The 14,652-nt window shown below is 49.4% G+C and overlaps 1 protein-coding gene and 1 non-coding gene across 3 annotated transcripts in view; both read left to right on the top strand.

The window, feature by feature from the left end:
* The first annotated feature begins 8,170 nt into the window (after nt 1–8,170).
* Nucleotides 8,171–8,276, top strand: LOC116876245. Its single transcript, XR_004384368.1, has one exon. It is a non-coding gene; the product is annotated as a U6 spliceosomal RNA (small nuclear RNA).
* Nucleotides 8,277–14,491: 6,215 nt separating this feature from the next.
* ZNF236 (zinc finger protein 236) overlaps nt 14,492–14,652 on the top strand; it is a 103,290-nt gene continuing 103,129 nt past the window's right edge. For both annotated transcript variants that reach the window (XM_032872208.1, XM_032872205.1), the window contains exon 1: nt 14,492–14,604. In XM_032872208.1, coding sequence (XP_032728099.1) covers nt 14,550–14,604 — 55 coding nt within the window. In that variant the 5' untranslated portion in view covers nt 14,492–14,549. The remainder of the gene's footprint in view (nt 14,605–14,652) is intronic.

Genomic DNA, 14,652 nt, shown 5'->3' with positions numbered 1-14,652 from the left:
GTCCTTTGCAGGTGATGGGTAAATCAACTGGGGTCCTTCCAGACCAGGGGATGTTACAGCAGCTGGCCAGAAACGGCGGGAACCGTGTGAGTCCTGCTCTCCGACGTCCCAGGAGAAGCAGAGCCATGGAGACCTCGATCAGTCACTGCCTGGGGTTCAAGAGTGGGGGAGGGAGGTGGGAGGATAGGGGACACACAGAGAAATTTGGGGGCTCTGCCGCTCTTCCCTGTACCGTAGCGGTGGATATGTGACCGGCACGCGTCAAGACCCACAGAACCAGGAGTCAACCTCCTGCATGCACACGAGGCACGTGATTTACTTACCACTAATGTGTCAGTATCGGTCCGGTCTTCGTAACAAATGGACCAACAGAAGCAAGATGCCATTAACAGGAGAGACCGTACTGCATGAACTCTGCACCAGCTGCTCCACTTCCTGGAAAGCTAAAGCTGCAGAAAGAGTCTGTCCACTGAGAGCCCGCTCTGCGCTGTTGTTCGGGAAGCGGAGCTTACCTGCTGTTACAAGAGCCAGGGAGCGTCCAGCAATGACCGGCTTCCTGTGGGCCTTGCCCGGTGGAGGACGTGCTGGTGGCAGGACCTGCCACCAGATGGCGCTCCCGCCTCTCTCCCTCCCTCTCCCCCATTTCTGTGTGAACTGTCCTCCCTGCATCTAGTGACATGATGGTGGAGCCCAGCCCTGTTCTTTTGGATCAGCAGTGACCCCCGCCCGGGGGGGGGTGCAGGGTGTGCAGGAGGGGGCACTGACTGACATTAGCCCAGAGCAGCCCTTCTGCACCTTGTGGGGTCCTGGCACAGGGGAGAGCCGCGGTGACTGCACAGCGTGCTGGGTGACCTTGCGAAGCTCTGGCTGGCAGCAGCCAGCCGGGGACCCGCCTACACACAGTGAAGGGAGCACAGTCCCACCTGCGAGCTCTTAACTCCCCTGGGCGCCCTTCCCCACCTGCAGCCCCGGACCTCACCCCGCCGTCCAGGTGGGTTTTCCCTGCTGCTCCCCGGGATGGATTCCAGTCCACACGCTGGCGCCTGGCTGTGGGATGAGCCAAGTATGTCCTGACTCTCCACCACGCTCCTCCAGAGACCTGGTTTTGCTCTTGGCTTCCCAGCTCCGACGGGGGTGCTTTCGCACCCAGACCACCCACCCCTTCCCCCCTCCCCATGTGGATCCTGAGTCTGAAGGGCCCTGGTACTTCCTACAGATCCCCCTGTCTGAACAAAGGGATTAAACTCCCAAAATCTGGTTGGGAAAAGCAGCCCCTCAGATAACCAAAGTGATGGTGGGGAGGAGTTTGGCTGCAGGACGGAGGACGCCTCATCCAGACCGGGTTGGGGGGAAAGCTGGGTCTGACAGAAGCACGGGCAGCCGTGAGCGTCACTACTGTGGGGGACAGAGATGGCAGGGGCCACGCAGCCTTGGGAAGCCAGGAAAGGCTCTTGGGGTGAATAAGAAAGGATCATGAATGTCGTGATGGAAACATCTGAAATCTCCCTGGGTTGGGGAAAAGGCTGGTACATGAAATTACAATAAAATTAAAACTTGGATTTTGTGATAAAATATTAGTATCTGTCTCATAAAATACCTGTATTTATCAATAAAATAATATTATCCAGAATATATAAAGTTACAATAAGTCAATGAAAATATATAAAACTGAATTTTTAAAATAGGCAAAAACAAAAACAGGCACATCACTGAAGAGGAGAAGCAAACGAGAGGTTCAGCCTCACTAGAAAAACGAAGAAAACATAAAACCTCACAGGTCAGCAAAAATTGAGAAGCCTGGTAGTACTCCAAGGGACGGGGACAGAGCACCAGTGATTTTCAGACACTGCTGGTGAGAATGTAAATGCTTGTGCTCGTGTTAGAAAATCACGTTAAACCGCAGCAGCTCCACTCCTACAGCCCAGGGAGACATGTAGAGGGACGTCTGGAGCAATAATACTTGTAGTAGCAAAGAAAAAATTGAAAGTAGCCTAAACTTCATCAGCATAAGAGATTAAGAAAATCGCAGTATGGTCACACAGTGCAACGGTTGCAGCCGTGAAGGTGAAGACAGCGTGCATCGTCATCCTACGGGACGCGGACGCAGATGCCCAAGTGTATGGGGGTCGCCAGCACTTACACGAAGTGGGCGGAGCAGTCCTGCTCACAGCTTCGAGACTCGGAGAGAGCAAGCACCTGACGGTGAGCTCCCCAGCTGGGGGCGACTGCCTGGAGGGGGAGCCTGGGGCACAGGGAGCCCGTGCAGGGCTGCTCGCACAGCTGGGAGGGCGCATGGCTCCACCCCTGGGCGTGTCCCCTGCAGCTGGGCCACACAGAGGCCCTGAGGACAGGGGTCTCCCGCCTGGGATGCCCGGGCAGGTGCGGTGCGGAGTGTGCAGTGTCGGGAGCAGTATTTACACACTTCCGTGCGGCTTAGCATTGCATAGTATATTCGAAAATCCAGAGAGCAGGATTGACAGCGCCTCAGAACAGGTTAGCTTAGGAGTGAAAAGGTCAGGTTTGGACTTCGGAATGCTCACTCGGCAGGCAGGTTGGCGGGTGAGACGGAGAGGCGTGTTTGAAACGCAGGCCAACTGGGAGCCTAGCCTGAGCTTGGGACGAAGCAAGGAAAGATGACGCAGGGGAAGTTGTGGCAGCCGGGCTGGGGAAGGAGATGGGGCTGAGGTTAGCGGAACATGGTGCGGAGCTACAAAGAATGCCCCAGACACCACTGCTGAGACAGCAGGGACCAGCACGGGAAAGCCAGCAAGCCGCGTCCCGGGCGCCCAGATCCTTAACCGACAGGCGAGCTTGGCGGGAGGAAGTCCGTTCCCGTGGGTGAGACGGCTTCGAAGCCATCGAAGCGATGCTGGCACGCGGCTATGGGAAGACCAGGCTGGTGCTGGAGAGGCCCCACTCACAGGGAGGGGCTGGAAGCACAGCCCAAGCAGCTCAAGAAGCGGAGAGTGTGTTGCAGACGGGTGCCAGCGGAGACACCAGCCGGACCGTGGGGAGCAGCCCAGGGCCAAGTGCAGCTGCGGGAGGTGGGGGCGAGCTGAGCGGGTCACTGGCCGCCCAGCCACCAGAAGTCAGGGAGAGCAGGGCAGCGGATGGAGAGAGCAGAGTCGTGGGGGTCTGACCTGGGTGCCCTAAGGAGTTCTGGAGGACCGAAGGGAAGACCGGCTGAACGTGGTTTGAGAAGGCCCCTCGCAAGTTCTGCAGGGAAGGGAGCAGTAACGGGGAGCCGCGCTCCGCAAGTGTGAGCGGTGGGTGGGCGCGGAGGTCCTCGTGGAGAGCAGGAGAGGGACAGGAAGGGTCAGCGGTGGCGAGGCTTTGGAACGTGCCCCTTTCCTCTATCACTCGGCCCTGGGGTCCCCTTCCTGGGCAGTGGGCTGGCTGTGTTTAGGATTCTACACGAATGGGGTGGGGTGTGGTCCCCTCTTTCAGCGTGGCTGCCTCTGTGCACTTGACCTCCCCAGAGAGGGGTGCAGGCCTCACCGAGCTGTGGAAATGGAGCCAGGGCTGCCGGTGACTTGTTGGCCCGTGTCTGTTCTTATTACAGCAAGCGTGACTCACCCCTGTGACCCACAGGCAGGCGGGGAGCCCTGTGATGTATAAGTTCAGGACCGTCACTGTCCCAACACGCTCTTCCCACAAAGAAATAGCGTCTGAAGTTTTCAGGTTGAAGCGCAGAGCATGACGGGGCATTAAAACCACGAGAGCTGCGGGCTCAGCTTTTGCCACTCGAGACCTAGAAGCGTGACGTGTCTCCTGGGGTGGCACAGCCTGGCATCTGGAGTGAAAAGCTTACCGTCGGCCGCTGCGAGGGTTCTGCGGGAGACAACGCGCCAGACGTGCAGAGGCTTCGCAGAGCGCCCGCCACACTGCGTGGACCGTAGGCCGCTGCCGCGAGCTGAGTGCGTGCGAAGAGCCGGAGATCACGCATCTGCTCCACCTGCCGGGCAGGTGAGGCCGGGCTTGTGTGAGGGTCGTTGGCTGGGAGGAAGCTTCGAGACCCCGAGCGCCCGCTGCGGGACCACCTTCCTCCGGGGATCCGCGGGCCGGCGGTCACTTGTGCGACACAGGTATTTCTGCAGGTGAGTGAAGGACAGAAGATGACGTAAGGTGCCGAGGGCCACAGGGACGGGGCTGCGGTGGCGCAGATCGCAGGGACCGTGCTTGGCTGCTCTGCTGTTTCTCGCCGTCCGCCCGAGCGAGAGAGGTCCGTCAGCCCCGGGCCCCAGCTTCCTCGGGGGCCTCAAGCTGGATTACAGGTATCTGGCGATAACACGGTCAACGGTTCACAGAAAGGGGAAAAAGAAGTACCACCTGGGAAGACTGCGAGAGCAGAATGCCCCCAAACTGAATTTAAATGACCCATTCTCCCTATTATTAGGGCTATATGCAGATTTTCTTCAGAATTTTGATGTTTTGCCTATTCTTTCTGTAGCATTTCAGGACTGAATCTATGCATACAGCTTTGGAGAGCAGACACGGTACCTCTGTAACAAGTCGTCTTTGGCATAAAGAAGCTAAAATCCGCATTCTCTTTCCAATGCCACTTTAACTTTCTGGTACACGAACCCCTCGCGTCCCCGTGTTTCTCCGCTCACTACTTTGGCAGATACAGGAGTGCAGGAGCTTGTCCTTCACGTGTTCTTGAAGAGGGAGCCATGGCACCTGGCGTGTAGTGACACCCAGCAGATGGTTGAGAAGGCAGATGACACACGCAAGGTAGACACGTAAGCTGAAGCCGTCTCTTACGTGATCCTGCGCGGAACTTGTCGTCACTCACAATCGTTCTGCCCTCTGATGGTTTTTAGAGCCCGTCCCTGATGGCAGACTTCCTTTTCCCCATTCCACTCCATCACTGCTAGTGGGCATGTCCCGTGTCCTCAGTAAGCCTCATTCTTTCCCTATTATTCAAGATATTTGCACATCATTTGCTTTCTAACTTGAATGAACATCACTCCTTCTTTCCTATCAGCTGATTGTGCTTTCTAAAATCATGCTGGGGAGGGGCGCCTGGGTGGCTCAGTGGGCTAAAGCCTCTGCCTTCGGCTCAGGTCGTGATCCCAGGGTCCTGGGATCGAGCCCCGCATCGGGCTCTCTGCTCAGCCGGGAGCCTGCTTCCCTCTCTCTCTCTGCCTGCCTCTCTGCCTACTTGTGATCTCTGTCTGTCAAATAAATAAAATCTTTAAAAAAAAAAAAAAAGTAAAATCACGCTGGGGAGATCGTGCCCCCCCGACCCCCCAGTCAGTTCTGCCAGTCCTCACACCCCGCTTCCATGCAGACTGTGCCCATTTTCTTGGGCTCCTGCATGCTTTTGAGAGGGTCACGAGTCGGAACCAATTGGCCTCACTACGAATTCCAGCTCGGACTCAGCAAATTCATGTCTTCCTCGTGTCTTCATACTTTAGTGCTGTTGCTTCAATTATCACGTTATTTCCATTCTCTTTGGTGTCAAACTGAGTTAGTTTATTTCTGGACCACCCCAGGCAGCTTCAACGGCAGGTGGACTACAGAGTCTAGTTCAGTACACAACCTGTGCATTCAGCGACTATGGAGGGAAGTTAAATTCATACTCCCAGACCTTAGTTTCTCAGACTACGAGATGGACACTTCGATTTGCTCATCTGGTATAGGAAAGAGGATACAGTTTCTGGAGACTTGGAGACGTGCTTTCCAATCTGAACTCCAGGACTGCCCATAACTAGGCAAGTTATTTAACCTCTTTTGATAAACTTGTAAAATGGGAGTATAATGCACTCTTCTAGTCCTGGGGTAACTAACAGAGATTAAACGTGTAAATATGCCTGGCCGCAAATGATTAATGCCCAGCATTTTTGTTTTCTTCTTCATTACCCTTAACTTGAATCCTATTTTGGAACCTGAGAAACAGAACAAATACAGATTGGGGCGCCTGGGTGGCTCAGTTGGTTAAGTGTTGGCCTTTGGCTCAGGTCATGATCCCAGGGTCCTGGGACTGAGTCCTGCATTGGGTTCCCTGCTCAGCAGGGAGCCTGCTTCTCCCTCTGCCCCTCCCCATTTGTGCGCTCTCTCTCTCTCACACACACACACAAAATAATAAAATCTTTAAAAAAACACAACAAATTAAAAAGGCCAAACATTGTTAAGACCTGGAAAGGACAGTGTGCTAATGCTAAACTCTTCCATCAAATTCAAGAGAAAGGAATGCCTCACAGTTCAATTTATGAGACTAGCATTGACCCAATACAAAGACCAGAAAAACACAGGAATAAGAAAACAACAAAAGAACTACAAACTGATATTCCTCATGAACACAGATGCAAAAATTCATAAGAAAATGTCAGCAAGTGCAATATTCATTCATGACAGAAACTCTCCTCTAGGAAAAGGAGGAAATATCCTCAATATGGTAAAGGGCAACCCCAGAAAACCTGTAGCTAATATCCCAGTTCATAGTGACAGTCGGATTCCCTTCCCTCTAGTATCAGGGAGGGAAAGACAGTTGCTGTTACTATGTCTATGCATTAGTATTAGAACTAGTATTAGAAGTTATGGCCAATGCAATAAAGCCAGAAAAAGGAAAAAAGCCAGTTCCATATTAGAAAAGAAATGAAAACAGTTTATTCTCAGAAATCATAATCATTTATTTAAAAAAACTTTTGGAATCTACAGAAAAAGCTACTATAACTTTTAAGTTTTTAGGATAAACAACCAATTTTTAAAAAGTAGAACTATCAATTTGACACTAGATAACCAATATATTTAATGTGACACAAAAAATATTAACTACCTTGGAAGGATGTATTTGACAAAAGATGGGCAAGACCTGAGCACCGGAAACTATAAAACTCAGAATGAGACACAAAAGAAGAGACTTGAGTGACTGGGAGAGAGACTGTGGTCATAGACCAGGTAACTCCACATGGTGAAGGTGTGAATTTCTCACAAATCAATTTATGGATTCAAAGCAATTCTTTTTTTTTTTTTTTTATTTGAAGCAATTCTATTAAAAAATCCCAGCTGCCTTTAAAAAAATTTTTTTTTTTTTGGAGATTGACAAGCTGATTTCAAAATTCAGGAAATGTGTGTGGCATTGGAAGTAAGAGAAACACAAAAGTAGAACAGAATAGACTCCAAAATAGGCCTGTACATACATGATCAATTAATTTTAAACAATGGTGACCAGGCATTTCAACGGAGAAGTAATCACCTTTTTATCAAGTTGTGCTGGAGCTACTGGATATCTTGTTGAGAAAATGAAACTCAACCGTTACCTCAGACCAAATTTAAAATTAACCATAACGGAAAAAGACCAAAATCTAAGAGCTAAGATTTCCAAAAGTAAACACAGAAAATCTTAATGACTTTGGACTTGGAAAATTTCCTTGAAATGACACAAAAAGCGTGAAACAATTGATCATGTGAACTTTGATAAACCCCAAAACTCATGCCATTCAAAGGACAATGTTAAGGCAATGAAAAGGCAAGCCACCTACTAGGAGCAAGTACTATAGAACCTGTACTGGCAAGAAACTGCATTTGAGGTATCAGATACCTCTGCATCTCACGGAGATGCCAAACAATCCAGTTACAAATGGGCAAAAGATTTGAACAGACACTATCTCAAGGACAATCCACAGATCGCAAATAAGCAGATGAAAAGATGCTCAGTTTCATGAGTTATTAGAGAAAGGCAAATGCACAGTGAGGTATCATGACACATCTATGGGAAAGACTGAAACCCAAAACGCTAACCATACCGAGTGCTGGAGTAAGCGGAGGGACCGGAATGCCCTACGTGGCTTGTACAAAGGTCAGGCGGTCACAGCTATTTTGGAAAGCAGCTTAGCAGCTTCTAAAAAAGTGAAAGGAGCAGCTACCCTTTGACCCTGCCACTCCATGCCTAGGTATTTACCCAGGAAAAACGAGGGCGTGTGTCGTGTCCGTGTCCAGACTTGATGCACATGTTCCTAGCAGTGTCGTCTGTGACCCAGGCCCACGCGAGGTGAGGCATGTGGAATGGGTGTGTGAACCTGAGAGTGAGCACGAGCTGCCTTGTTCTTTCACCCTAGTCTGGGTCCTGTTTGAAAGAGTGGAAGACCAGAAACAACCCAAGGGTCCATCAGCAGGTGGGTGGGTAGAGAAACGGTGGTCTGTCCATAAAATGAAATACCACTCAGTGCTTGCTTCGGCAGCACATCTGATAAAATCAGAAGGATACAGAGAGAAGTAGCACTCGTCCGTGCAAGCATGACACTCAAGTTGTTGGAGCATTCTGTGTTTTTATAAAATAACTAAGTCCTGAAAGGGGAACGTGACCATAGTTAATAACACCGTACCGTGTATTTGAAAGCCACAAAGAGAGGAGATCTTACAAACTTTCACAAGGATAAAACCCGGTAACTCTGTGTGATGATCGATGTTAACTAGACTCATCAGGGTTTTCTCGCAATATATACAATTACATGTAATTGTGCTGCACACCTGAAACGAATGTCATATGTACACTGTATCTCAGTAAAAAAAAGAAAATACTCGGCAGTAAAATGGAATAAACTATTGATTACTACAACAACGTGGGTAAATCTCTTAATTACTCACAGTGAATGAAGTTAGGTAAAAAGGGTACATATCATACGATTGCATTTATATAAAGCTCTGGAAGATGCGCTCTAATCTATAGTGACAAAAAGATCAGCAGTTGCCTGGGAGTTGGGGATCAGGGAGAGGGGATGGGTGCACAGGAAACAAGGAAGTGTTTGGGTGACAGGGTATGTTCACACCTTGATTGTATCGATGGCTTCACGTTTTATACATATGTCAAAATTTATCATACTTCACCCTTTAATATGTGCTTTGCTGTACATTAGTTATATTTCAGCAAAGCTGTTAAAAATAAAACGAGGCAGGGGTGCCTGAGTGGCTCAGTGGGTTAAAGCCTCTGCCTTCGGCTCAGGTCATGATCCCAGGGTCCTGGGATCGAGCCCCGCATTGGGCTCTCTGCTCGGTGGGGAGCCTGCTTCCTCCTCTCTCTCTGCCTGCCTCTCTGCCTACTTGTGATCTCTGAGTGTCAAATAAATAAATAAAATCTTAAAAAAAAAATAAAACGAGGCAGAGTAAGAATTGAAGACATGAGTCCTGGGGTGGTGGCTCAGTCAGCAAAGCATCTGCCTTTGGCTTAGGTCATGATCCCAAGGTCCTGGGATCTAGTCCCGAATGGGGCTTCCTGCCCTGGGGGAGCCTGCTTCTCCCTCTCCCTCTGTTGCTCCCCCTGCTTGTGCTCTCGCTCTCCCTCTCTGTCAAATAAATAAAGTGTTGGGGAAAAAAAGAGTCCTTTTTGGATCTTGATTGGTGAAATAAACGTGAGACAATCGGGAATATTTTAATATAGACTAGATATTAAATATATTAAATTACTGATATTTTTCTTAGCTATAGTAATGATATCATGGATATGTAAGGAAAGACCTGTATTCTTAAGAGAGCTATGCTGAAGTAGTTATGTTATATGTACACTGTATCAGTGTAGTTAGGGGTAGTACGTTGTGATGTCTACAGCTTATTTCAAAAAGCTTGGCAAAAACAGGATTATAAGAAATGAAAACTGCACACACAGAAAAACAAAAGACAATAGAAAAATAAATAGATGGGGCGCCTGGGTGGCTCAGTGGGTTAAGCCTCTGCGTTTGGCTTGGGTCATGATCTCAGGTCATGATCCCGCTTCGGGCTCTATGCTCAGCGGGGAGCCTGCTTCCCCCTCTCTCTCTGCCTGCCTCTCTGCCTACTTGTGATCTCTCTCTCTGTGTCAAATAAATAAATAAAATCTTTTTAAAAAAGAAAAATAGATAAAGCAAATATGGCAAAAAATATTAAGACTGTTGAATCTAGTGTTCAGTATATAGCAGTTCATTATACTATTTTTTCAACTATTTTCATGCTTGATAATTTTGTCATTAAAAAGTTGGAAAAGTTTACCATAGATTTGAAAAAGAATGAAATTATAAAAGATAAATAAAACATAACTGAATCATCAAACTCAATGGGTAGGTTTAACTTAAGTCATGGCAGAAGATAAAATTGGTGAATTACAAAATAAATCTTTAAAAAATTATCCAAGATAAAGTACAGAGAAAATATGAAAGAAAAGTTAAGAAAAATGGAGTCTAAAATAAGCAGGTCTCTCATAAATCTGTCTGGAATTCCAAGAGAAAGAGAAAGAATAAGGCTAAGGCCGCCTTTGTAGCTACAATCCCTGAGAATTCCTACTGAATTCGAGTGTGTAAATGGAAGAATCCACACCGGCACCCCGTGACCGGTCTGCAAGTCAGCGATGGCCGAGAGAAGGTCACAGAAGCTTCCAGTGAGGAAAAATGACTGCAAAGGAAAAGACTGAGAACCGACGCGTCATCACTTGCAACAGAAAGTAATCTAAAAGTGGAATATTTTCAGTGGATTGAAAGAAAACAAGTGTTAACCTAGAATTATTTTACCAGAAAAAGCATCTTTTAAGAATGGGGGCAAAATAAGGACATTTTCAGGTACACAAAAAATGACAGAATGTTTGCTGCTAGTCCTGTTCTCTCAGTGAAACTGTAGAGTGTATGTGAGACAGAGAGAGAGATAGGAGGTGAAGTCTGGGGACATAAAGATTGTAGAGGACAAGAAAAATCAAAATATAAGTATACTAGAATATGTAAGTGTATTTAAACAAATTAGACTAAATAAAACAATAGTACCTTTTGCAGTTTAAAGTAGAATTAAAACACCAAACAATAGTTTATAAATTAGGAGAAGGGAAAAGATGTTAACCTTCGACTTTCGTAAGTATCATCTTGAAGTTTCTTCATTACCCTTCATGGAATGAGTACATCACTTTTAAACTAGCAAAGGGGAAAAAGGAGAACGGGGGGCGGGGGTGTGGAGGGTCAGTCCAAAAAAGGGAAAGTGGAGAAAAGTAAACTTAGCTGACATGGGACAAATTGAAAGCAAAAAGTAAGAAATATTTTTCAACTGGTATTTAAAAAAAAAGACCAATACCAGAAGGCAAGTGCAACAAGCAGCATATTCCTAAAAACAAACAAACAAAACCCCCCAAAAAACAACTGGACATAACCCGGAAGTCTGTCGACAATGGACCCGGCGCGTGCAGTCTCGCAAGGAAACGCTCTACAACAGGACAAGTGCACGGCCACAGGCACCAGCATCCGTGAATATCACAAGCGCGCATGCCGCAAAGATGCCAGGCACGGAAGAACTCGGAAAACTCTGACAAAGCTGAAAACTGACCAAGACTTCATTTATCCAAAGACATGTAAAAAGCCCGCGCAGCCATAAAGGCAAGGGGAGGACTGTCAGGCTGTCGGAAGAGCAGAGGCCTCTAGGGAGAGGACGCCCTAAGGGAGACGCTCAAATGCATCTTCGGGGGAGTTGGCCTGTCCCCTAGCTGTGCCTTGTGTGCTGGTTCGGGGGGCCTATGTTTTTTTCCCCCTTTTCATGTCTGCTTTAGGAATCAGTTTAAAAATGAGCTGGAAGAAAAGAGCAGCCCTCCGAGGGACCTCTGAGACACCCAGGAGTGTGAGTCCAGAAACGGATGTGCGCAAGCTGCCAAGCCCGAGTCATGGAGACAGAGAATCTGGACTGACCAGTGAGGAAGGAGATTAAGACAGTAATAAAAAACCTCCCACCAAAGAGAAGACCAGTAGCAGATGGTTTCACCAGTGAGTTCTACTAAACATTAAAGAATAACATGAATCCTTCTCAAACTCTTCCAAAAACCTGAGGAGGGGAAACACTCTCGAACTCATTCTATGAGGCCAGGAGTATCCTGATACCAAAGCCAGGTAAGGATATGAGAAAAACAAAACGAAACTATAGGTCAATATTCCTGATGAAGGAATATACGCAAACATTTTCAATAAAATACTAGCAAACCGAATGCAACAGCACATTAAAAGAACGTACACCACGATCAAATGTAACTTATCCTTGGAAAGCAATGTAACTTAATGTGATACATTAATAGAACAAAACATACATGTTCAATAGATGCAGAAAAAAAACATTTGATAAAATTCAACATCCTTTCATGATAAAAGCTCCCAACAAATTGGGTACATAAAGAAGGCATCTTAACAAAATAAAGGCCCTCTATGATCAACCCACAGCGAACATCATACTCAACGGTGAGGTGTTCCGAGCTTTCTAAGCTCAGGAAAAAGACAAGGGTGTCCACTCGGACTACTCCTATTCAGTGTGGTACTAGAAGTCCTAACCAGAGCAATGAGGCAGGAAATAGAAACAGAAGGCATCCAAGTCATAAGGGAAGAAGTAAAACCCCCTGTTTACAGATGATAAGTGTATGGATAGTAAAAAAAAGAAACAATCTTATAAAACTACATCGGAATACAGCTGTTTTCTATGGACAAGTGAGAATCTTGTAACTAATCACATCTACTTCTACCTGGAATTGAATTTCCTATTCGCTTTTTTTTTTTTTAAACTACATAGGACTTCCTAGTTTAGGTACTTACTCCCTTGGATTTTCTAATTTCTTCCTTCATCCTGATTTCATCTGTTTTACTGATATAAATTGCTTCAAATCATTTTCAGAACAGAATTTTATACACATACATACATATATGTACATACCTACATATTATCATCCAAATTGACTTACAAATGACCCAAGATTCTTATAATCTGAGTCCAATCTTTTTCTCAGCCTTATACCTATGCTAGACCTGATATGCATATGTAATGGTCATATTTTGTCTGAACGTATGTGTATTTGTTTTGATCCAAGCGTGTACACGGATGAACAGGTGAGCACATATGGTTTGCACCCTGGACTTCCCTACATCGCATTTAGCCCCTCTGAACCTCAGTACTACCGTCTGTAAAATGGCACCTTGCAGGACTGCGTACAACACTCAAATGTGAGTACTTAAAAAGATGTTAACATTTGCTATTCTTTGGCTGATGTCAGAGGTTTAGTAACCTCTCTGAGCTTATTTCTCTTCAAATAGGATTATCTGCATGTTTTTTTTTTCCCCCCAGGATTTGAATATCAGGATTTGAATGAATACATGTAAACAAAAGTGAACAGATATAAAATACACCCCCCCCCCTTTTTACCCTGCTGCCTCTCCCTGGGAAGCCCTATTCTTACCATCTCTGGGCAGAATGCAGGCATTGACCACATTTTAGTTAAGAGTGTCTTTCTTATTTATTTTTCCAACCATAATTTATGTCGTCCTTAAATTTCTCCATCACATTTTTAAAATCTTTATTATTGGCTACTTTTGTCTTTCTTGTCCCATAGCTGCAAGATTTTGGGGGGAAGACACTGTTTTCCCCTTGTGGCCCCGGAACGCCTGGCATGCAGGGGGTCATCGCGGCGCGGGGCTTCACTCTCCTCGGGGGGCCGGGACTGGGGCAGAGGATGGCTTCCCGCGCGGCCCCGCACTCACGGTTCCGCGGAGGTCAGCGCGGGTCAGAGGAAACCACAGACGCACACACGTGCAAGTGGACACTGTAACCCGCCCTCCGCCCACGGCCCTGGCTGCGGAGTGTGGGCCCGGCCCTGCCCGCGGAGTGTGGGCCCGGCCCTGCCCGCGGAGTGTGGGCCCGGCCCTGCCCAGAAGCGCGCGTGCGGCTGGGCCCGGGACGGCAGCGCCGCTGCCCGCTGCAGTTACACGGACGCCGGGAACACGGGCGGGCACACCGAGGCCCGGGCACATCAGGGACCCCGGCTCTGACCCGCCCCTCCCCCCAGCAAGCTCCTTCTCACCACCTGGGCCGGGTCGAACGGCACCTTCCTTGCTTTCCTGACGGCTGTCCCAGCGGGTGACGTCGGCTGGACACACGCTGGGACGGCTGCCCGGCTCAGCCCAGGGCCGAGGGGGACCGAAGGGGACCACAGAACTCCCGCTCCCCACTCGTGCTGTCCATCGAGACTAAGGGGTGACCAAGGCCCGGCCGCCCCACTCCGGCCGTCGGGACGGGAAGGAGGGGACCCAAAGTGACCTCAGTCCGCCCGCCCTCTCATGCCGGCCGTCGGCACTGAGGAGGGACCACGAGTGACCACGGCCGCCCGCTCCCATCAGGGACCGGGGGGGACTCAGGGCACGCGCGGGCCTCCCGCCCCCCGCACGCCGGCCGTCGGGGACAGCGGACGCCAGGTGACCGCGGCCCGCTCGCCCTCCGTCCACACCAGGCCCGAACGGCGGAACGCGCATGCGCACGGCGCCGCTCCCCGCCCCCACCCCGCGCCCGCGCCCAACGCCCCTAACGCGGCCCGCCGGGCCATGGAACCCGCCGAAGTTGGCGCGGTTCTAGCTCCCCCCTTCGCGCGGTCGGGCGCCTTCCCCCCGTGAGGCCCGCGGGCGCTCGGACCCGGCTCGGCGGCCGCCCGCCCGGGCCGCTCCGCCCGCCTCCGCCGCTCGGCCGGGCGCGCGCCGCGCCCCCGCGGCCGGTCCCCGCGCGTGCGCGCTCCGCCGAGTGTATGTGTGTGAGTGTGTGTGCGGCCGAGGGGTGGTCCGCCGCCGCCGCCGCCGACGATGCCGCGGGGCCGCCCCCCGAAGCCCAAGGAGAGCAAGGCGCGCGGCGACACCGGTAAGCGGCTCCGGCCCGGCCGGCCGCGCTGTGCCGCTCCGCGCGAAT

This window comes from Lontra canadensis, unplaced genomic scaffold, assembly GCF_010015895.1.
Source record: "Lontra canadensis isolate GAN:19392208 unplaced genomic scaffold, GSC_riverotter_1.0 scaffold44, whole genome shotgun sequence".
Classification (NCBI taxonomy): Eukaryota; Metazoa; Chordata; class Mammalia; order Carnivora; family Mustelidae; genus Lontra; species Lontra canadensis.
The sequence above is the reverse complement of the archived record's forward strand: the minus strand, read 5'-3'. Positions and strand labels throughout refer to the sequence as shown.